At 41.1% G+C, this 24,704-nt stretch overlaps 1 protein-coding gene across 1 annotated transcript in view; it reads right to left on the bottom strand.

Moving 5' to 3' along the window:
- shroom4 (shroom family member 4) overlaps positions 1 to 24,704 on the bottom strand; it is a 55,185-nt gene that overhangs the window by 11,378 nt on the left and 19,103 nt on the right. Inside the window, exons 2-3 of the mRNA XM_070930081.1 lie at positions 22,063 to 22,214; positions 3,776 to 3,985 (exon numbers count right to left, since the gene is read on the bottom strand). Of these exons, the coding sequence (XP_070786182.1) occupies positions 3,776 to 3,985; positions 22,063 to 22,214 (362 nt within the window). The remainder of the gene's footprint in view (positions 1 to 3,775; positions 3,986 to 22,062; positions 22,215 to 24,704) is intronic.

Here is a 24,704-nt window from a genome sequence, read left to right as displayed (position 1 = left end):
TTCTTCCTCCTGTGGATTCTTCCTGTCCCAACTCCTTTACATCAAATGTGGATTCATTCCAAAATGATAACCACTTTTTGTACACAACATCTGAAACCTACTTGTTCAAATTTGATTGACATCACAAAATGAAAACAAATTTCTTTCCTTTTACTGGATAGTAGGTCAGTTAAGCTTTGAATTGATTACATGACATGATGTTTACATGTTTTAGTCAGTACAAACCAATACAGTAATTCTCAAGTCAAGTCAATTTCATACATACATATTTATACAGCCTAAAATCCTCAGCCTCAGAGGGCATCTGGACAACATATGGCACCCGCTATCCTTAGACGCTTGATTCAGATATGGAAAGATTCCCCAAAAACCCTTGAAAACAAAACTCGGGGAAAAAAAGGGATAAACCTTTAAACCTCAAGAGAAACAACAGACAGACATGCAATAAATACATACATCACATAGTGTGGTTCCCCAATTGGCTGAACTGCACGCCATGCAACCACAATGTCCCTGATTTGAATCTGACCTGTGACCTGTTGCACATCACCCTCCTCTTTCTGTTCCCTTCTACTTCTAACTGTCTAATAACAGCCATGAAAAATATAAAGTCCTGCAGAATATAGAAAGAAATCCCAACTTCTTAAAGAAAACCACATAAGTCAAAATGACAGGGAGTTGTTCTTTTCATGTAGTGAAATGTTTTCGTGGTCATTTGTCTTTTTAAGTGCCATTAGGCACAAGCACACGTGTGGTTTTGGATGTTTTCGCCCATTTATTACAAATCATGTACGCTTTATATCTCACCTACTTTGCAAGTGATGCCTCTGTGTTTCAGAAAAGAATGGATTTGTTTGGCAGTCGTTGGCTAATCTTGTTGGCTTGTCTTGTGGAGGGGCCCTATGTCAAAATCTAGTTTTAGAACCTAAAAATCAGCCTATATCTAGTTTGCATTGTGCTTACATGATGAAGATTCATACAGAAATGAATGGAAAACAATGGCTGCCTGTAAAAGTATAAATTTACATATGATTTGTAGTTTAAGAACACTGAAATGGTCCTTTAACATATTATAAAAGACACATTTATAACAAAGGAAGACTAGCTCAGATTAGTGGGAAAAAAGGAGTCATTATCTGCATGAGAAAATCGTCTTTGAAGGAAATGAGCAATGAATGAGAAAGGAGAGGCTGCTGTATAGATTTGACCTGGGTGACAGAGAGAGGAAGAGAGGAAATGAGACAGGAGCTGGACAGGAAATGACAGTCACTCCTGTCCAATCATGTGGAACATACGAGTGTGAGGGTTGACACAGATAAACCTGCATGCAAACACAAACACACATCCACGATCAGGCGTGTGTGTGTGGTCAGACTGGATTCATTCTCAGTGTGTCAATTAATGTAGATATACATATTTTATCATTTGATAGCTATTGTGGGAGTGCAAATAAACTCAAAAACTGGCGTATTTCTTCCTCAAACACTTACATAAAAACACACACACACTTGCTTAGTGTGGAAACAGATGCAGACTGTACAAAATGTCCCTCTCCTTCACACAAACACAGTTTATTGAATGTCTTCCTCTCTTTGTCCACATGTTCTGGGAGTCACATGCCATTGTCCAGAGTTATGCCGGGAGCTGCCTCCTCATCAGATGGTGTGTCTGTGTGTGTGTGTATGTTGTGTGTTTGTGTGTTTGTGTATGATGAGATCAGGCAGGAGAAACTGTGGGAATAAGAGACCCACACACACACACACACACGCCGCTATCTAATCCATGTGGGACTATAAAATCTAACAGTGGTACATTATATCACTGATTCTTATCAAAAGGAGAACAGTACAAGGCACTGACGTATCACGAAACTGACGAAGACAGAAAGGTTATTTTTACCGTGTGTGTCAGACTACAGTAACTTCCTCTATCCTTTAAAGGATTACAGTTTAGCTTTGTGAGCTCATACTGTAATACAAAGACTACTGTGCTTTCATGCCTTCTTTTTATTTAACCTGGCTGGACAATTCAGCCTCTTGTCCTGATTGTTTCACAGTGATATAAAAATATCCATTATTATATTCAGAGCTGAAACAATTAGAGGTGTGTTTTTCACTATTTTTGCACATTTTATGGACCAAATGATTATTTTATTAATTATAAATAGTTGGAGCCATAATTGTAGGTGATGCGACAGCGCACCATACGGCCTCTTTTGGGACAAAACTTTTAAAGTGTTTTTAAAGGGTTTTGCTGCTACAGCCTCATTTGGTCTGGTAGGGCCAGGAGCTTATGGTGGCTAATGTTAGCAAATGTTAGCATACTTTAAAAAAAAAACATGTGGCTTGCATTATTCAGCCAGTTTGCTCACTGAATTACTTCTCTCTCCTTGTGCTGTACACGAAAAGGTTGAGCAGTAAAATGTCAATTGGTCTAGTGGACTACTTAAACCTGATTTTTACCTGTGGGGGGTTCTGGAGGCTGCATGCGGTGGCTAAAGCTCTGTCACAACTGATGTATACGTCCACAAAAATGTAACTATGCATTGGGATACCTCATGGGAACCAATACAAAGCTTTATTCAACCACTTCAGGGCTTCAAGGTGCAATGGTTTAACACATTTTAATGCTTTCATGGATCTCCAGGCAGTGTTTTTGCCTGTTTTGTTTGGTTTAATCATAGCCTGATAGCCTGCTTGTTGAAATTCATTTATCACACCACTTTTTGGTTCCTTTGTGCAGGCCTCTTTATTTTGGTGAATGTTTGTTTTGATGCGACAGTCAGCCAAAGTGTTTTTAGCCTTACGTAACAACTCGTGCTACACCATGAAACAACCCTTGGACCACCAGAATCATCATGGATCATCAAAAAAAAACTGTGAGTAACTAAACCACCAAGGAGAGCGCGTTGATAACATGTCTGACCTTACAGTGTCTGTGGGCGGCTATTTTCATTCAGCTCAGAGGCCTCAATAGGCCTATACAATAATCATTAGCTAAGCCTGCTACATTACATGTGCACAATAATGACGAGACCCAAGAAATACAAAACAAAAGCAAAAAAATGTATAATCTAAACAAAAATTGAGAGCGTTTGATTTCACTCTTCTTTAGGCTGTTTAAGCCAGATAGAAGGTCGAATCACTCTGATTGGTTATCACTTTGGAATGTTTAAATAGCAGCCAAAAATAGACCAATGGGCTTCCTGCGTGGGCACGCGGTGATGTCACCTGTTTCCTGGCAACTGTTGGCTTTTGGAGGCGAGTCATGGGGACCATAATCCCCGGGAGTGCCTTAGAGCCAATGTGCTATGGAGTCGTGGGCCCACAAACCGACAGTATGACACGTTCTGTGTGGTTAAATCTGCACGTCAGGGAAATTAGCTTTTTGTCAAACCGAAACAAGGAAGTGGACAAGAGGAGAATATATTTGGCTTATTTTCCCAAATCGAACGGTGGATATAATCACAATCACTGGGAAACGTCTGCACATAAGAAGCATCAAATCAAAGCTGAGAGGAATTAAACTTTCATTTGTTGTCATTCAGTTAATAACGTCACTTTTAATGCAAAGTTTGCTTTTGTGTTATTAATTGTTTCCTTGACCTAAAATAAAGTGGTAGAGTTTGGATTCATTAGGATAAAATTGTACAATATAATCATTTATAATAAGTGTTATTACGTTTGAAGATGTAATTTATGAGACAGACAGATAAAGATAAAGATGAAGATCAGTAAAGCATCACATATTACTGATCTGAGTGACGTCCTCTCACCTGTTGTCGGTTGTGTGCCAGGGTAGTGTGTAGGGGCCGGGGTGGAGCTGCATGGCAGACAGAGGGGGAGGAGGGGGGAGAGGAGGGGAGTCGGCCGGGGGGAGGCAGGGCGGAGGGGGAGGAGATGGAGGAGGGGGAGGGGGAGGGAGGGGCGGCTCCGATAGCTTTGCCAGGTGCCAGGAGTGAGGCCTGATGAGAGGAACGCTGCGCCTGTGGAGGTGAGAGGGAGAAACTCAGGTGAGGGTCAACCATCATGGCGGACAGAAGCTCAGTTTTGGTTTGGAGGTCATCATTAAAGTGGATATGACTGGATATACTGCCACATTGTGTTCTACCACAGCATTTCTTCTTTTTTAGATTTACGGTCTGTTGGCACCGACAACAGCTGATTTACCATTTAAATAAACGCAGGTAAACTTTGAGATATATATAAAGTAGCTCCTGCGGTGTTGTATTTCCTGCATGAACGCTTCCAGTCCAACTATATAAACGTGCAACATGGAGAAATGATGGTTGTCATCCTTTTCCCCTGACGGCTAATGCAATTTCCTTTTTATACAGTACGTCAGTTTTTCCATTTTGTAACCCCTTCTTGTTTGACTACAGGATCCTTTTAACCCCAATTCGACATCTTTTTATGTCCAAATATAAAGATTTACCCAGGAAAGACGGCTAAGATGACATCCTTATTTGCGACCACAGTTGTAAGTGTCTTGGAAGATCAGGGCTTACATAAAACGTAGACCTTTACAGCAATGGTACCTTGCCAACCCAAATTCTGTGGAAACGGCTTCCTAAAAAGTTGTTTGGCCTTCCATTTGGCTGCCATTAAAAACCATCTAACATGTACAGTAAGTTCTCCAGTCAGATCTAAAGCCAGACATTCCAGTGTACCCCATGGTATTCACTAATTCCCTTATACAGACTTCCGATCCCATTTGCTAGCCAGATTCAATTCAACCCCCAGCAGACAGTGTGTGTGTGTGTGTGTGTGTGTGTGTGTGTGTGTGCGTGCATGGGTGTGAGACAGAAAGAGAAACAGAAAGAGTGTGTAAACCAGGTCTAGAAAGAAGGGAAAAAAAGAGGTATAAATGTTCCTTTCTCAGAGTCTGAAAGGACTATTATGTGGATCATATCGTTCAGATTAATACACAGATGAGAATACTGCTACAGACGTACGGAGCATGAAAACAACGAAAAACTGTTGACTTGACATGACTTGAGACTTGTCTCTATTGAGATGTATCACGAATCAAACGTGACTTGGACTTCTCTCCATGAATAGAGACTTTCTTGGACTTGTTTTACCTGACTTAAGACTTGACTTGGACTTTTCTCCATTGACTTGAAACATAAGATTCGTACCCGACTTGGACTTGTCTCGACTGACTTAGGACTTAATACATCTCTGACTTGACTTGGATTTTGCTGAACTGACTCAAGACTTGACTTAGACTTGTCTCGATTGACTTGAGACTTGACAAGGATCAAATGACTTGGATTTATCTCGACTGAACTGAGACATCACGTGACTCAAACTTGACTTCGACTTGTCTGGATTGACTAGATATTTAACAAGATTTGGACTTGAGAAGACTCCTTCTCCACTGGGAACCTGTCTCATCTGACTTCAGACTTGAGACAATAATCGAACCTAAATTGGACTTGTCTCAATTGACTTGAACATGGACTTGTCTCTGTTGACTTGAACTTTGCCCTAAAAGACTTGAAAAGCTCTCTGAAAACAACCTGGAGAATGGACAACCCCTCAAAGTGTCTTTGATCATTATTCTCAAACTCAAAGTGCAAAAATGTAAAATGAGACTATTCCGGGTATTTAAGAGAAACATTTAGGAGTACAATTTTGGGAGAGGAATGCGGATCCTGGCACCGCGAGGGAAAGGAAAGGACCATTTCAGAGTATTATTGTTTATGATAAAGCAGAAGCAGGGGAACCATTTCCAAAATAAACACTCTTGTTTCCTGGTTCTGGCTCCTTAAGAGGGATTTCTATCTGAGCCCACTGATTGTTCGACTCTGCTGACAATGTCCTTAAATTATCCCCTGAGAAAGTTTATGTAGAGCCTGAGTGTGTGTTTCTGTACGTGTGCCTATGTCTTTATGTGTCTGTGCATGAATATGTGTGGGAACTATCCAAACTCGACCAGACAACATACCATTATTGAACCTACCACAAACATTAGCAGACACCCCCCCCCCTCACCACCACTTGGATCAATCTTGGATCCCACAAATTTGGGGATTTGGGACCAAAGCTGTGATATTGTGAAAATCTGACATACCAGAGTGACAAATGACAGCAGTATTGTTTACTATTATGGTCATTTCAGTGGCTGACTAACAACTTTTTGTTTTTACCAGAAGAACGAGTGGATGTGTTTTTTCAAATCACCTCTGAAAGAAGAAAAGGCCGGCCTCGTGCATTTAGCCATCCCAGTAAGCATGACCTGGAGATTTATAGTTCAAAAGACGTCCAAGTCAAAGCAATGCTTCAGTGACTGCAACTGCATGTTGAAATATGTGGTAATGTTGTGGGAACAAGGTCAAGTTTGTCAATCTATATAAAATACAGTTTAAATGACACATAGATTCCTCAGGAACAGGGCGTAAAAACTGACAAAACCTCAGACAAATCAACTAACAATTATTTTCATTATTGCTTAATCTCATCTTTATTGATTCATTGATTGATTAAGTCTATAAAATGCATAAATAATGAAAAAAGCTCATAGGTTCCGATGTGACATGCTCATATTGCTTGTTTTGTCCAACCAACAGTCGCAAATGCATAAAATGTTTATCACTTATAAACATATAAAACATAAAAACAACAAATAAGATATAAACATATGTACAAAATAGCAATCCAAAATGATGTAAGCTGATATTAGATGCCTTTTGAGCAACAAATGACGAAAAACGTGCTTATTTGTAAGTCTTAGTGATCCAGAGTATGTTGTGTGGGCGTGGGGGTGAGCTGCTCAATATAAAAGATGTTGTCCAAGAAGACAGAGACTGTTCCTCCACTGGACTGCTTGGGTTCAACCTCAAGTGCAGACAAGCATCCTGGTAGGTGAAGTTGCAGTATATCACATGCTCATTTTATTGCAGCTCCTTCAATATCAGTGAAAAAAAACGAGGGTCTTTCTCAGAGAGTAAAGCGTTAAAAAGGCTTCCTTTGTCAGGACTGCATTCAGTGACAGTTGTGGAGGCTCCATAAAGTCTGTGGCCCTTTCATTTACAGGACACAGGAAACATACCAAAGTGCTGGCTACTACTGTCAGTGGAGGTAGCACCTACCAAGGCCACTGTGAACTGTACAAACTGGTAATAACATAATCCAATGAATCCCCCCTTTCCTGTTTCTGACACTGTAACCCAGTTGGCTACCTGTCCCAGCTTGGAACAACACGCAAATAGGAATCACATGAATCATGTTTTTTGAAGAACTCGCAGGCACTCGAGAGGTAACAGCGTGTCCTTCATGTGGAAACCGAGATAATGAGTAAATCGGCCGCTGCCACCGCAGCCGACCAGGAAATCCAATCAAGACATGGCAAGTTTCTATTTATAAACATCTTCTCAGGGTGTTAGGATGTTAAACTGAGAAATTGATAGAGTTAAGTAATGTAATGGTGGTTAACGCATGAAAAAGGAGTCAAAATAAGAGAACAGAAGAGACAAAAACAGAAACTAATGACGAGAAAGAAGAGGAAGAGCTGGTGAGACTCGACAGCAGTCAAAGGCCGAGGAATTATGAATTCTCTGACTTATAGCTCTGAATGAGCCTCTATGAAAGGATCTGCTGGAATGCACCACTTAATGGTCAGAAACTGCAACAGCTGACTGATACCGCAAAGGTCAACGCGCATAATCTGAGTCACACACACAGTCTCAATACAGTACAGAACGAATGCCAGACAAATAGATTTGGACTTTAAGCACAGATAAGGACAGAAACTGTTGCAATACACGACATGGAGAGAAGGAGGACTCAGAACAAAGCAGGCATAATTAAAAGGCTGCAGACGACAAGTTTGTGCATCAAAAAAAAAGGCATCATGTGCTCAACAACCCCTCCCTGGGAAGATTCTACAAGGAGCCAAAGACGCAAACTTCAACATTTTCCTTCACGTGTATGAAAATAAAGTTCCACAAATTGAACCTTCAAAGTTCTCCGATAAAGATAAATTGAGCTATTAAGTTTCAAACGTACCAGACTCCACAGGCTGAAGCATCCACTGTCTAACTGATCCCAGGTCAGGGTCCCAGCATCCCTGATACCCAGAGTTCAAGTTCAAAGAGTTGAGCGTCTACTTAGGAAGCGCTCAGACGACAACTTCTCTAAATCTTCCCCACAAGTTTTTCCGAGAAGAATCGCCACCTCGTGAATAGCCGGTTGAGGTCTGTTGAGAGGACCAGGTTGTGTCCGTGGCATCTGAGACTTGGTAGAAAGTGTCCAAGAGCTGATGTCCATGTGAGGGAGTAAAGCGGCTGGCAGCTTCTGACCAAGAGGGAAAAACCAACCGACGATCCTCACATCCCCTCTCCCTCCTCTTCCTCTCTTCCTCCTCCCTCGCTCCTCTCGCTGGAAGACAAAACATGGCTATTTCTCCCTCCTGCACTCTGCATCTCTCTCTCTCCCACCCCTCTCCCTCTCTCTCTCTCTCTCTCTCTCTCCCCATCTCATTCTTTCCCGGCCTCTCTCGCCCCCTCTCAGGCAGGATGTGTGAGTCAGTGAAAGAGGAAGTATTGTGGAGAGCAGATAAAGTGGTGGACGGCTGCTAAAATAATACCCAGAGTTCCACACTGTTATTGTTTGACGGGGGAAAAAATGCAGAGGTACTTCCTCCTTGTGTGTGTGTGTGTGTGTGTGTGTGTGTGTGTGTGTGTGTGTGTGTGTGTGCATGTGTGTGTGTGTTAGCACGCACGTGTGTTTGCAGAGCATGAAAAAGAGATCGAAAGAGCAAAGAAAGCAGAGACTGCTGGACAGACAAGGGGGCTTTTTCAGTTTGGCAGAGACTCGAGAAAAACAAAACGTGGTGAAAGAAGGGGAATGTAAGGGATGATGGGAGGTCTGCAGGGAAATACAGGAGTCTGAGGAGCAATTACACACAAAAACAATGAGGAGAGGTGATGGATGAACAGCAGAGAGGCAGAAAATATTTGACTTAATACTCTCCTTATCGCTGATGATTTCTTTCAGCGTGCACTTCTCTTACAGGAATATTATCACAGAACTATGGCTTTGACCATTACACCCCGTGCTACTGATAACATTAGTCCCAATAAATACAACATTGATATCGGGAGTGTTTGGGTCGACCTGCCCAGTGACTGCAGAGGGAATGAGTCTTCTGTAGGAGCTAAATGTGGCACAACGTATCGGCTCTCATTGCCTGATATTGACGTCTTTTGTACCTCACAAATAAATAATAAATAATTCATCACATCCCGTAGCTGGAAAATAAAAAATAAAAACAAAAATAGGCCAACCCTAGTGGCCTAGGGTCCTTATCTAACATGTCACCCCCCCTCTCCTGTTATTTCAGGTCTCTGTATGATACTTAATAAAAACAGGAAATGCTCAAAAAATGCTTAAAAAATACACAAAAAGAATAAGAAAAATAATCTATCATAAGCATGCATGTGAGAAACAAGAAGAAGGATGGACTATAACATTGTTAATCTCCTCATTAATCGATTAATCATTTAGTCATTTAGACGTTGAGTTTAAACGTTATAAAACAGAGAAAAGCAGCAAATCGTCACATTTGAGAAGCTGGAATTAGAAAATGTTTGGCTTTTTTTGTTGCAACAATTAATCGATAAATTTTCTGTCAATTGATTTATCTTTTATTTGACTAATCGTTTCTAGTTCTGTCCTGCAAACCTTTAAAAGGAGTTTAGTCAGTACTTTTATAAGCTTAAATGTAAGTTACCAGAATAAAGTCACACGTTACTTTATTTCTACTGGTCAAACAGCGCAACTTGTGGGTCAAAGTGCACATTTCTTACCAAATATGAATGTTTCAGTGGGAAGAAACTACTGGGGAGGAATGTCTGACAATGTAGAAGACTCAAAAACTCATTCTTTTCAACCACATTTGGCTTCGTGGTACGACCAACTCATGGATTTAACGTTCAACAGCTACAACCGATAAAATCCCAGACTGCAAACCCGACAGTCGCTGATGGGCTGTATCAGTGTCACTGTCCCCTCGTTAGTTTGACCAGACTTGAACCTCGTAGAGCAAACATCAAGAAGTGCGAGCGTCCGACGTTAACGGTGTTGAAGTTTAACCCACCACGCAGCAGCAGACACTTAATAACATGAGGCCCTCGGCGGGCTTCAAAGGATTTCCTGGAGACTTATATCTCCTGCAGACTCCACGGAGATGTGTGTGTGTGTGTGTGTGTGTGTGTGTGTGAGTTAAATGCATGCGTGTGAGCAGATTCCTTACATTCCCTGTCTTCCCTTCAAAAGGGCGAAGGGTTAACTATGCTAGAAAGCCTAAACAACCTCACCTCCTCCCTTCTGCTCCCTTTGTGTTCGCCTGCAATCAGGCCTCATTTGTTTGCTTTATGGGCCTGCGTCCTGCACTGTGTGTACTTGTTCATCTATCTGTGTCTGGACCAATTTGAGTTTCAGGCCTTGGGAGCGAGGACATCTTTGGAAAGTGAGGACATTCTGGCCGGTCCTTACTTGAGGACAGACCTTCAAAGGGCTGTTTGAGGGTTCAGACTTTCAAGACCCTTAAAGTTTAGTTTAGAATTAGTTTAGGGTTAGGCATTTAGTTGTGATGGTTAAGGGGCTAATAACGGTCCTCACAAGTATAAAAATACAAACTCGTGTGTGGGTCTGCTTGAAATCAGACTCCTGTTTGTTTGCCTTATGGGTCCTCATCCCCCCTGATGATGGATTTCTGACTGACACACACACTTATAGACATGCATTTACTGCTTACATGCACACACACACACACGTAGACTCTCGCTCTCTCTCCCACACACACTCAGAAACACACACACACAGTTTTTTACATACCAGGTAATCAGTACAGTGAGACTAGGCTCATACCAGAGGTCGATGGCAGGAAGGGTGAAGTCCACTTTAGCTTCTGCAGCACAAAGCGCTGTTTGTTACTGCTCGATCCCCTGCATTATGTGTGTGTGTGTGTGTGTGTGTGCGCCTGTAATCAGTACTGCTATTTACTTCATCCAACTGTCAAGAAAATTTCAAGCAAGTTTTTTAAAATTGTTCCCAAAAACTTGAAACGCAAATCACATTTCATTAACAGACAACGTCAGCGTGGTTTACATAAACTAGAAAAACGACTAAACGATCTGCAGGAAGTTAAAATGTGCTCCGACTGAAACTTACTTACTGATTCCCGGGAGCCTCATGAAATGTATTTGAATGGCAGTAATAGATGAAGTTGAGGGACTTAAGGGAGTTGAAAGTGGTTACTGAAAGTAGTTGAAGTGGCAGTTAGAACAAAAGCACTGAAAGAAATTGTAGTGACAACTGAAATGGAAATGTTGAAATAAGTTGAATCGGCAGTTAAAATCCAAGAACTTAATGGAGCTGAAAAATTAAAGTGCTGAAAGGAGTTGAAGAGTCATCAGAAGTGAAAGTGCTGAAAGAAACAGAGGTGTCTGTTAAAGTGTAAGCAGGAAAGGAGTAAGTAATGAAAGAAGGTGAGTTGGCAGTTAAAAGTGTAAGCTATGAATGGACTTGAAGTGTCAGTGTTTAATGGTAAAAGCAACAAGAAGTGTCAGTTGAAGTGTAAGCAGTGAAAGGAGTGTCGATTGAAGTGAGGGTGCTGAGAGGAGCTAAAGTGTAAGCTCAAGTGTAAACAGGGAAGGAGCTGCTAACAGAAGTTGGACGTGTCAGTCAAACCCTTAATGGGATTGAAGTGTCAGTTAGGAGTGAAGGTGTTGAAAGGTGATGAAGAGTCAGTCAAAATCAAGATTAAAGCTATGATACTTTGCACATATTATTACATATATATTTATGTGATATTTATGAAGTAAAAACACTAAACATTTCCTCCTGCCAGCCTCTAAGAAGGTGAAGATTTGCAGCTTTTTACTTGTTTTATCATGTGGATATATTTGAATTGAGTCTGGTAACTTCTAATTGACATTACTAAATAAATAAATAATCAATAATGACGCCATTTGCAGCCCTGTTACAGAGCTTACAGATGTTTTCACAGCGAGGGTTAAAATCAAATATTTTAACATCCAAACTGTTAAAATACTGACATGGAGGGGGCAAGCGAGGTTACAGGGTTAAAGGGAGCATCCTCTCTCTCTCTCTCTCTCTACACCGATGATTTAGTATGATGGCGCTTAATGTCCTGGTTCCTCTTCCATAACACAGAAACATCTTTTTAACATGTGTGTGCGTCCAAGTTGGCCTCTAGGAATTTGTGTGCATCTCAGACGACCACTATGTCTGTCCGTGTGTGTGTGTGGGGGGGGGGGGGGGTCAAGCCAGTGTCATGTATCATGCAGTCGCAGTTTAATGGGCCAGTTAATAAAAGCCAGGCCAGAGGAGGCAGATAAACTGTAGCAGACCACACGCATAGAGGAAAGACAAACTCACCCACATAGATAGACACACACTGTACCAAGGCTGCAGCTTTTCATTATCCATCAATCTGCTGAATACTTTGCAGATTGACTGATTAATCTTTTGGTCTATAAAATGTCAGAAAACAGTTTCGACAGCCGGAGGTGACGTCTTCAAATTGTATTAATAAAACAACACCGGAGGTTATTCAGTTAAATATCACATGAGACAAATAAAAGCTGTAAATCTTCTCATTTGAGAGGCTGGAACCAGCACACTTTTGTCATCTTTATCATTTGTTTCAAGGCTTTTTCAAAGACAATGAAAAATGTGTCGCTTGTAGTGAGGAACCCACAGAGAATTATCACCCGACTCTGCAGTCCCTCAACTCTGCGGAGCGCTTTAGCATCTTTTAACTTGTTGTTTTGGTTCACGGCTCTCAAAAACTGTGTTTCCAGACACAGCAGGCAGCAGTTTTTAGCTAATAAAGCTGATAAACCTAGCTCCCTTCTTATCAAATCCAAAAATGCCCCCATACGCAAGCATTCCTTGAAGAGCTTAATTTGTTTTTTCTTCCTTTGCACTATCACAGTTGGTAGATACTGAGCGTGGACACATCGTCGAAATAGCATCTTTATCGAGGAGGGACCACTAACATACAAGAACACATGTGAATCAATTCAGCAGTATGGGTGAGTGAGACTTTTTCTACCACCCAATCAACTGCATCCCTCATAAACTCACTTCTCTATCCCTCAGGCCACCACCACCCCCCCATTTCTGTCCATCCTGGTGATTTAACATGTTTCAGCGGACGAGTAACCCACTGAAACACAGAAACACACACACACACTTTCATACTTTTCTGTCCACAATGTCGATAATTCATCTATAACAGCGTCACAACCAAAGTCATTTACAGTCAGGGCCCTAATTAGACCCAGAATGGTGTGTGTATGTGTGTGTGTGTGTGTGTGTGTGTGTGTGTGTGTGTGTGTGTGAGGAAGAGGTCTTGAGAAATGCCAGGAATGTCTATTGTTCAGTCTGGGAAGGAGTGATGGGGGGCAGACTATTGTGTTTCATGGTTCTTGGCACCACAGACCTCAGTCTTGCCCCGGTCTCCAGGGACCCTGCAGTACAAAAATCTAAACAACGGGACGTGTGTGTGTGTGTGTGTGTGTGCGCGCGCACATTTTGCCCATCAATCTGTCTGAGGTAAAATTCCAAACAATCATATGCATGTGTGTGTGTGTGTGTGTGTGTGTGTGTGTGTGTGTGTGTGTGTGTGTGTGTGTTGTATATGTTGTATGTGTGTGTGCGTGTGTGTGTGTGTGTGTTGTGTGTCTGGGCCCACAGACCTCCTAACAGTCTGAAACAAGCATCTGCTAAGAAGAAAACAGCAGTCAGCATGTAGACAGAGGAGATCTGGAGCGTCGGAGGACGAACTCGTCCAGGAAAAGATGGAAACAAACGTTTCGAATGAACGAGAACAAACAAACTGTGAAATTGAGCAGCGCTGCTGAAGCAGCTCACCGGTCGACACTGAGGACTGAGACAGAGACAGATTACAGATGAGGAGGAGGAGGAGAGTTAAGTGGAATATTTTAGAGGAAGACAAGTAAGAAACTTAATCTGAGTTTTGGCTAAATATTAAAATCCAGACATGTGAGGATCGATATCGTTTGAAAATGTTAAATACGAGTGCAGATACGACACCTGAGTTTCAACAATAACTATTTGATCACACGATAGATCTTGTTTGGGTTTAATATCCAGCAACAAACCAGTCAGGGAGAGTTTAGATGATCACATGACGGGGAAGTGCAAAAAACTAATAACGATGCGATAATGACCGGTGACAGCCTAGCGAGTGGCGTGTTTGTCCAATCAGCAATGAATTCCTGTCACGTACCATTGTTTGGTGTTTGTATGTTAACATGAGTTAATAATCAGAATCTGATGAAGGGTTTACGTTGATGTCCGAGTCGGAAAACGTGACAAAGCATGTCAAAATTGTATTTTACCTAAAGTTCCACAAACTTTGTCTCTTTCACCCACTTTCCCTGTTTCCATTCTTTCATCTCCTCTTCCTCCTCCCCGTTCAGCCTTCAGCAAGATAAATGTTTGGTTAATGTGTAGCGGGGATGAAAGAGTGAGCCGAGATGAAAGAGCCCTGTCATAAAGTCCTGTTTACCCTGTCAAAACATCGAACCTGACATCAGCCTCTCTTATAATAATCATTTTAATTTGCTTGTGTTCACTCGTCCTGCCGCTGCAGCCGCTTCGTGCTGCCACGTCCCTCCAGCCTCAGTCTGTGGGAGACTTCCTGCTTTGTTGCCCTGTAATCTGACTGGTTTACTTTATCCCAACTTCTGTTTTGATTTGCTTCTGAATTTGGGAGAGATTTCCACCATTTGTAAAGATTCATATCACAAAAACAAAACAAACAGCTGCACTTTGTAACGGCTAGAAGGTGAGTCTGAATACACAACGTGAAAGGCAAGTATCTTTTCAATAAATACATAAATGAAGAGAAATAAAACTGCATTGGTTTGAATTAATTTTGGCAAAGATATAGAGTGCTGAAGGGGTCTAAAACACCTGGCTGAACTCGACTGGTGCTGCCAAATTTGAGACATGAACCCAAGTCTGTAATTTTGAGTCATTTCTCTTCCCACTGAGCTTTGCATTTCTACTAGCAACACTTGACACACACGGACGCAGAAGACTGATTCAAGCAGATTAAAATTACAAATTACATACAAACACAAAGTTTACGCGACAAGAAGGCCAGAACCTGAGGATTGATTGACGAAGGATTCATTCGATTTTTCTAAAAACGCCATGTTTCTCATGTTACTGATATCACTGTCCAGCTTTGGTGACCACAGCTGCAGGTTTGAAATATTATTGTTGGGCATTTCAAATACACTAAACAAGATTATATTATATAAATTGGGCTGAATGCTTTACAGATTATAGCTCCTTTACACTTTTCTGTTGAGTCCTCTCGGGGAACAGAAGAACTTGAAAACAAGACTTCAGGAAGACTTTAAAGAGACTCTAATTAGCCTGAAACACAAAGAGAGGCTTCAACAGAGAAAAGCATCCCATCATCAGTAACTGAAGTATAAATTCTTTCATCTCTGTATGGTAAACATGAAGCAAACAAGGGAAAACAACTATTCTGGCTCTGAGAGCACCTCGCAAGCTCACAAATTAACACGTCATATCTGTGGTTCATCCATACACAACATCTAAAGACAATAATTTGCCATTTTACAGGGGGCGTTTAAGTGTGACGGACTGCTCCTTGTCCAGCATCAGTAACTTCCTGGAGTCTCCACTGGTTTTGGTGTCAGGTCTTTACAAGCAAAATTCAAACCGTCTTATTCATAGCAAGAAGCAAGCGCTACGTCTCTTGTACCTTTGGCTTCCTTCAGTATAAAGTAACACAGTCAAGCTGAGCAGGCCATGTTTATGAACCACTTGTCCGTGTACAGTACAAATGCACACCTGCATCTAAAGAGCAGCTTCCTTTTCCATCAGCAGCTGTAAATAAACTGTTTGGTCTATGTCCACTTCCCATTAAAGCTGCTTCTCTTCACACAAACATAAACACAAGTTTCACCAACGCATTAAGTCCAAGGTGGACAGGAAGTAGTGGGGGGGCAGGAAATGATGCGAAAGTTGGAGAATGTCCTCCTGGCTCTTCCATGGCTGCCCACTGAGAGAAACTGACACACACACACATACACAGTACAGTTGGATCTAACAAAAGGTCGGTGAAAACAGGAAGTACTATACAGAAGAAGCATTTCCAGGTCAAGCTAACAAAACATCCTCAACATTCTTTCCCTTCCAAAAATATATTGGAAAAATCATTTAAAAAGACCCAGAAAGATGTAAAGAGACAAAAATACTTTGAAAAAGAGGGCTGAGGGCTGAAAGGTCACACGCCATGAACTGACACAAGAGTTCAAGATCTAAAAAGTAGGACTGATACTGATAAAATTAGCTGAAACTTGAATCACAACGCAAGAGTGAATCAACAACAGCTGAAAATCTCTACTCTAACAAGCTACAACAAAAATACATTCCAGTCCAATAAGTTTGTGTGACGTTACGCAGTTTCTGTACAAAATAACGAGTCATAAATGTTTACAGCTCTATTGCAAATCTCAGTCCTCATTACACGTGCATGTTTTGAATATAAACATATGTTAGTCCAGCATGATTATATCCGCATATGTTGTTCTAACCTACCTTAAAAATCACATTTGTGGGTCATTCTTCATCTTGGAAACAGCAGTTGACAAAACAACCTCCCCACAGCGTCCACTTAGTAACCAGTAAATCTGGAGCTTTAGATCGTATCACATGAGCTTCCTCAGCAGCTGGGACTGTAGATGTTCAAATTTCCAGTAGAGCTAGTGGTAAGTCGCCATATTACTGGTGACATCATTAGTTGATTAATAGATAAGTCAATCAAATTCAAATCAACAACAAGCATACTGATGATTGAATAATCATTTATAAAGAATTTATCAAGCAAAAGTGACCAACATTCTGCGTGTCGGAGCCTCTGAAACGTGAGGATTTGCTGCTTTTCTCTGTATTTGGACAGTTTTGGACTGTTGGTCGGACAAAACAAGTTATTTGAAGACTTGACCACAGACTCTGGGAAACTGTGGCGGGCATTTGTCATGATTTTTTAACACTTTATCGACTAAACAATCCATTAACTGAGAAAATACTCGACACATTAATATAACTGAAATAATCCATAGTTGTAGCCCTAAATAAGTAATGTATGTAAATAATGTTGTATAAAATGATTTTTGGGGGCGAAGTCACACGTACTACCTCTCACAGCGCTCTACTTCTTAAAATATCTTTTCAAAATGTTTTTTGCTGCTGTTTCGTTTCGAATACACTGCATTCTTTAAGATAGTGGATGTCTTAATTAGGAGAAAAATAAAACACTAGTTAACAGCAGTGTGGGTCCTTTTTACCATCAGTTGGCTTGTTAAAATGTCTATAAAGCATCACTCCTGAAATAAAACTGAAATGGGCCCAAACACACTGCTGTCTTATCCCTCCACTGAACTGCTGGGCAGGCCAGTAAATTCCTGTGGTTCGCCAAATTTAGCCTGCAGGCCGGCTCTTCTTTCAGCAGCTCAGGACAATGCAGCAAGTCTGAATTGAATATATTTTATTTTAAAGAATGAACAATGATGTGAGGGAAGGAGGGAAAAGCTCAAACAATTACTGGACAGAACAAAAACGCATCAACATGTATTCCAGTGACGTATTTAGGAGTCGAAAAACATGAAAATCAAATGTTTTTCATTTCCGAAGTTACACAGCGTCTTATTAATGTAATGGAAACCTGTCACATACAATGCACCCATTTATAAATCCAATACAAGCTTCTATTTCAAAGCTTTACAACCAGACTTTGGTAGAAAAATTGCACAAAAGCACCATTTTCCAACTCTTTGCTAAAGTTGAACAAATTATCATCTCTCCTCGCCAACTCCAGATTTCCTTCCTCTGCATTTACATCATATAATTAAATCCACTGTGTACATTTTCCTTGCCTGCTCCCTACAGTAAAACACTGCACAGGGAAACCCCAGTGAGTAATTTCCTGATGCTTCCAAGATGAAGAAATCCATGCGGCTACTCTCCATCTCACTGTAGGTTTTAATTGAGCTTAGAATAACAGAAAACGCACACGCACACATTTCTCACACTTACTAAAATACATGTACACACATATAAAAACACATATGGTGGAGTCCCTACAGCTTGGCAGAAATGTGGAAAACTCTTTGGCAGGCAGCCATCTTGGAAGACCAGGTAGTCGTGGTGAAGAAAGAGGGGGCCGAAGAAAAGTTATAGTTATACAAACATTTAATACACGATATAATTGGCTGAGGACGGAGCCAGAGGACTGCAGTCTTTCTTCCTTTGGTGGCGTTAAACTGAAGACAATAAGTGAAAGAGGTGAATCTTAGTTGCTTGATTGTATCTTCAGAAAACTGTCTGTTTTTCAGGAACTAACAACACTAACACTTAGTTTAAGCTTCACAAGGACGCGTTATTTTTATATGCAAAGAACTTAAAGGTACTCACTCAATCATGTTTAAAAGGCTACAGATTCTCCTCAAGGGGGGGCTGTTTGGTCATTGTCAGACCACTTCTACATAATGCCAAGAGAGTTATTGTCGGACTTTTAGCGTCTTTCAGATTATTGTTTTGGTTTTACGGCCGCAACTTTCACGGTTCAGTCTCAGCGCTCTCGTTGTTGTTGTTTTCAACAGCAGGTGGTTGGAAAAGCTCTAGAAACCAACTGTTTCCTAACACCCTCAACATCTCCTACTTTAATAATGCATGTGACTGTTGTGTTTACAGTTTGTTGTGTTGCTTTTGTTTAAAATGTAAAATAAAACTCATCAAGTACACCCGCACGCACAAACAGCTGCCTGCAGCCGCTGGGACTTTGTTGTGTGGATGCTGTAAATCATCATGTTTAAATCTGCTGCTGCTGCTGCTTTACTTGGTAGAACAGGAAGTGCACGGATAACAATGTGCGTCCTTGTCTTTAATCCAGCATGTACTCCTCTACATTATGTGGTTAAAAAGAATTCACTCAACACTGTAATGTTTTGAAGCCTTGTGTGTTTGACCCTTTCAGATGATGCCTGTTGTTGTCACGGTTTCTTCTTCATGCTCCTCACATGCTGAGGTTGAAGCCAACTAAAACTACATCACACACACCCTCACACTGCAGGTTTCTACACTCCTAATAATGACCTCCTGAGTCAGAAGAAGAAACAGGGGCGTCCATCCACTCACATGCCATCTCCGTACCAACAGCCCCCTCGTGTTATTAAATGAGGTGGTAACGAGCTTTGGCTTTTGACTAAGGGCCCTTTTCCACTGTTAAAACTATACACGGAGGGCCAAGTGTGCAAATGTGAGCATTTCATCATCCCTGGCAGCAGACTCCTGCAGTACCTTCCAGAGGGTTCCTTGTTCCTACAGTAATGACTTAAAACCCGGCTGGCGAAGGCAGAGAGTCCAGGTCAGAGTGCAACAGGGTGCCGCCCAAATACTGAAGCCGAGATTGGCTATTAGTGTCAGGAACCTGTCAATCAAAGTGACTTTAATTGGTTAAAGTGCTCCTGCCAAAATACAAATAACAGCTCGATACAGGCAGAGGTGTTTTAAGCCCACATGTTGGTGTTTTTCATGTTCTCATTAAAACACAAATCAGTTTAACTTATTATAGCTGCTTCTCAAATGTAGACATTCTCTAGTCTTCTTGGTCTTCTATGATACTTGATTGAATATTTTGGGGTTTTAGTTGGTTTAGTTGGTCGGTCAAAACAAGCTATTTGAATAAGTCAACTTGAGTTGAACAAAATAATCTGTACATTAAATCTATCTAATCATTTTTGTGATATGCTATTTTTTGAAAATGTTCAAAATAACGAATAACCAGAGAGGAGCAACTGTTACTGTTACATGTGGAGCACGTGTGGCCAGTGATGCCCACATGTCTTTAGACACACACACACACACACACACACAGCACCAGGAAAGCCCCTAAGACTCAGACATGCAGTACATACCAGACACTGACACACACAAGGTGGATTTAACTGGACATGCTCACAACTGGTAGCATTCCTAAAGCCATGTATGTCTGTCTGTCTGAGTGTGCATTTAAACTGTATGCGTGTGTGTGTGTGTGTGTGTGTGTGTGTGTGTGTGTGTGTGTGTGTGTGTGTGTAAATGCTGGCTTGCATATGTGCGTGTCTAACAGCATTAGACAGGGGTCTCTACCCGCTGCAGAAACAGGAGCAAAAAAAACGAGCGACGTTCTGGCTGCTGATCTGGTTTCAAAGCCAGAACAAGACGTGTTGCTACCAAACAGCTGCCCGAAGCTGTCCGAGACGTCAGAGCAAGAGTTCGAACACCAGTGAAATCCTCCACACGGGTTTTAAGTCCGAGTCCAGTTCAGAATTAAGGAAAGCAGAAAAATAACAGTTCAGTTTTTCTCTGCAAAGTAAAGTTGAACATGTGCTCCATTTCCACCTACATCCACTAAGAGGCAACGCCACAAGGTAAAGGTAAAAAGGGGTCTAGAGTTAATGGATTAATAATACTGAAAGACTTATGTACATCAAGATGTAATTAAACTGTGAACACAACTTATAGTGAAGAAATCTTTATCTAAAAAGTCCTCACAGAGTTTATTTATTGTTTTGTATCTTTTACAAATAAGCTGATGGGGGAGCCAATAACTAAAAGTAGAAATCAAAGAAATTCAGCAAAAGAATAAGAAACGTGTATTTATTTAGGTCTCTAAATACAGAAGGGAAAATAAAAATAACCTCTGGGTGATAAGAGAGTGCTGAACTGAAAATGCTTCCAAGAGATCGACATATAATATAAACTTGAGCTGATATGCTGTTACATCTGACCTCAGATCTGCAGGGCAGTTTTCACCCAACACCCTCTAAAAGTCCCTCTTAACACTCCACAACTTGACTTGAGTTCACAGAGTGGAAATATTCCTGCCATTAGTTCTGCTTCCTGAGCCAAAGCACCAACGGCGGGTGGAGCAGGCTGGGAAACAAGAAACAGTTCCTCCTCCTGTACCAGCCGGTGTCAGGCCGCTGTAGACAAACATTAAAGCTGCTCACATTCGTGTTTTTATTCCAACAATGGATCAAATGACTGTAATGCGAAAGCTTTTTAGCATCTTTCAGCTGTTTTGTTTTTTACGGTTCACAACTTTACTGTTTTGGTGAACATAGCGGAGCATTTAGCAGCTAAAGAGCCAGAGATTTCCCTCAGGAGACCAAAAACAAGCGAAAAGAGAGAATACTGGACTGCCAACGCTCACAACAATGATGAAGTTTGTATTTGCAAAAAATGTTAAAAATAAATATATATAAAAAAAGAAGAAGTATTTCAAAAACTCAAGATGTTCTAACTTTCACACCCTTTTGTTCAGCTGGCAAGTAAGATCCCAATGCAGTTAGCTGCAGTCGCTAAACCTAGTAAACTCATTTCTGGGTTAACTTTTGGTTAGTTGGTGTTTATATTTCTCATCATATTTTGTGTTTCCTGATTCTCGACAACAGAGTGCAAAGTTAGCTTCACCCCACGATTCAAAAATACTGTAATTTTCCTTTAATCATCGCGGGACTTTTGCACAGGAGAACTGAAATCTTATCATTTATCTTCTTGTTGACTTGTTTCCTCTGAGACTCAAATGATTACTGAACACACACACACACACACACACAATCCCCAGACGTCCACTCCTCCCTGATCATCCGAGTTTATCAGCTTCCCTTCTGACACCCCAGAGGTCAAAGGTGACTTCCTGTTAAAAACACTGCCTCGATGTGTGTGTTTGCATGTCAGGCGAGCAGATTCCTAACAGACCGGGAAAAGCCCGCTCACCTCCTCCTCGTCTCCTCCCTCACCTTCCTTCCCCCTTTCACGTGAGTCAAACAAAACGACGACAAACACAGGTCGGTTTTCACTTTGAAGTCATGAAACTATTCATGTGCGTGTCGACGAGGACGATGATGTCCAAGTATGAGCGCTTTTGTCGTGTGTGCGTCTGTTTCACATTGTTGTCGAGTCGAGTGTTTACCTCCTGACGGCGAGCTTCAGTATCCTGTACGATCCCTTGATGAGGATGAGGGCTTCCTGTCGGCTGCCGTAGAGGGCGGATCCATTGATGTTAATGAGCTCGTCGCCGACTTTCAGCTTCTTGCACAGGGCGGCCTTCCCTCCATCCTCGATCTGGAGACAACGACAGGAATCGGTTGAGATAAAAAGAGAAGAAAAGTTGGAAGGCAAACAGAAGCACATTCAGATTAAGAAAAAGAAAAAAAGGCGACTCCTTTATAACCCATTTTTGGAGACATTTTTGTTAAACTGTCTCTGTCCCCATGGCAACGGCGCCCTAAAGACCATCTCCAAAACAGCCTGAACCAAACATCCCACAGAAAGCCATCACATTCCTCTGTAATAGACTGTGTGTGTGTGTGTGTGTGTGTGTGTGTGTGTGTGTGTGTGTGTGTGTAGCCTGTGTTGTTAATGCATCGCTGGGATGTTTCAGAGGGGTGAAACATTGATGAGTGTGGTGTGAGGTTTGAGTTCAGCCATAAATCACATCATCAGACATGAAGAAGGAAGAAAAAAAAAAAAAGGATGAAAGAAAGAGAGACAGACAGGAACACACACAGACGAACGAGGCAACTGACCGACTTACTGACTGGACCAACGACAGGAAAAGAAGTGGAGCAGAAATTAATGGTGGCTGTGATTCTTTTTCAAAAAGGAAAACATGTTTTGTAATATGTTCCTGAAAACGCATCACTTCCTGAGTGTCTGGAGCAGCAAATATGAAACCTTTCACGGACTTGAAGTGTACTAACTGATTAAATACAGTGTATTAAAGACATTAAGTGCATTTTTTATGCTTGGCTGAGATGGAAAAATTGGTGCATCGATAACAGCAAAATGCTATCAAGTGCATTGAAAACAGACTTCGTGAACATAACATTAGACACTCATGCACTGGAAGTCTGGCATGTTTTAGGGTGAATTACTGTTTTTCCTTTTTTAAAGGATTTTGTTGAGAAACGTGTTTATAATGCTCAAACTGTGGTACTGAAGAAAAACATTTTGGTATCAATACAGAAACTTGGGTTTTCACACCAGTATTCAAAACTGTACTCAAGTACTCAACTGTAATACTCAAGTTAATGCAGAATAATGAGGCCTTATTTTCTTTTATTTTAATCTTTATAATATTGCATTATGTATTTTTAGATTTTAGTGTTTTTGTGTTTGCAAACCATCTTTACAAACCAAATGTGAAAGCAGCAACACATTTCCATGCCACAACAGCCCACAGTCAACATCTTAAAACAGGTGTCTCATATTAGAAGCAAGACCTCATGCAGGTTTTTCTAACCCAGTGTGCAACTTCTTTTTTGCCAAAATTGTGTTACTCAAGGAGGACACTGGGTTACTCATGAAGCTGAGAATGTAAACCTCTGTTCATATCAGTGTAGGCAGGATTAAAGAGCTATTTGATAAGTATTTACTTAGACGAGTGAGACATTTTTAAAGTGCCTTGAACTAAATAGCCTCATTTCAGAAGTTTGGTGTGAGTTCCACGTCAGGAGAATGGTGGATTAAATGCTGTATTAAATGTGTTTTTCCAGAAGTAACAAATAGCAAGTCAGATCCTATTTTTTCTTCAGCTTTTTCAGGGGTCTCTAGGCAAGTTAGAATTCGATGATATTACACTGCCTTTCAGCAGATATCAAACCCAGGTGAATTCCACCATTAACCCAGTATAAATGCTGTTTAAAGACACTTCAGGGGCATCTGTAAAGGAACAAATTCCCGATTACATAGTGTGAAAATCAAGAGCAGACTTGTCCCTCCCTCCATCATTCATTCATTCATTCATTCTCTTACTGCTGCTGCAAAAATCAAAGGGACGCATGTCATGGAAACACAGGTCTGATTTTACGGTTTTAGGATTTTATAGACACGCAGCGGGGGACCTTCGCCTGGTGAGCCAACTCAAACATAAATCGAGATCTTTCATATATCAGCTCATGCTTTCTGCCATGGTCTCTCGGGCCTTATTCTGTCACGAATTCTGGCTTCAAAAGGTTAATATTTTAAAATCTGATCCTGCTGTAATACCACTCCAAACATGGAAAACCCTGAAGCTGGCAGCCACATTTGAACTGGGCAGCTTTACATCTTGTCGTCTGATGTCGGACAGCTTCATATTCGGCTTCTGTTGACGTTTCTTAAACCACTTTAGGTAGACTGGGATCCACTTCAAGACCTGGCTGATGACTTGACACTGCTGTCAAGTTTCTAGACATCTGGCTTAGTTGGCTTTAATCTGCATCCATACAGGCTCAGGATGTGGCAAAGAAAGAAAAAACCTGAAACACTTTGTTAATAATACATAATGTAGTGTCTTGTTATACAAAAATAACACACAAGGTGCAAGATACTACAATATTATGCAATGAAAACAAACCTGCCGGCATTAAAACACCAGAAAATGGTCAATATGGAACGTAAAACTAACTTAACTCGTGCTGCTCTGATTATTTACCTCAAAGCAAACGTACGATATGATCGATCAATTACTGCCACCTGAGCTGAATTAGATCACGACTGCCTTTGTAATGTGATGTATCGCCTCGGCAGACATGTTACGTTAAGACTGATATGTTTCAGGTTCACTGAGAC

Source organism: Enoplosus armatus, chromosome 23, assembly GCF_043641665.1.
Source record: "Enoplosus armatus isolate fEnoArm2 chromosome 23, fEnoArm2.hap1, whole genome shotgun sequence".
NCBI lineage: Eukaryota > Metazoa > Chordata > Actinopteri > Centrarchiformes > Enoplosidae > Enoplosus > Enoplosus armatus.
Note: the sequence above shows the minus strand (reverse complement) of the source record. Positions and strands in the feature narration are given on the sequence as shown.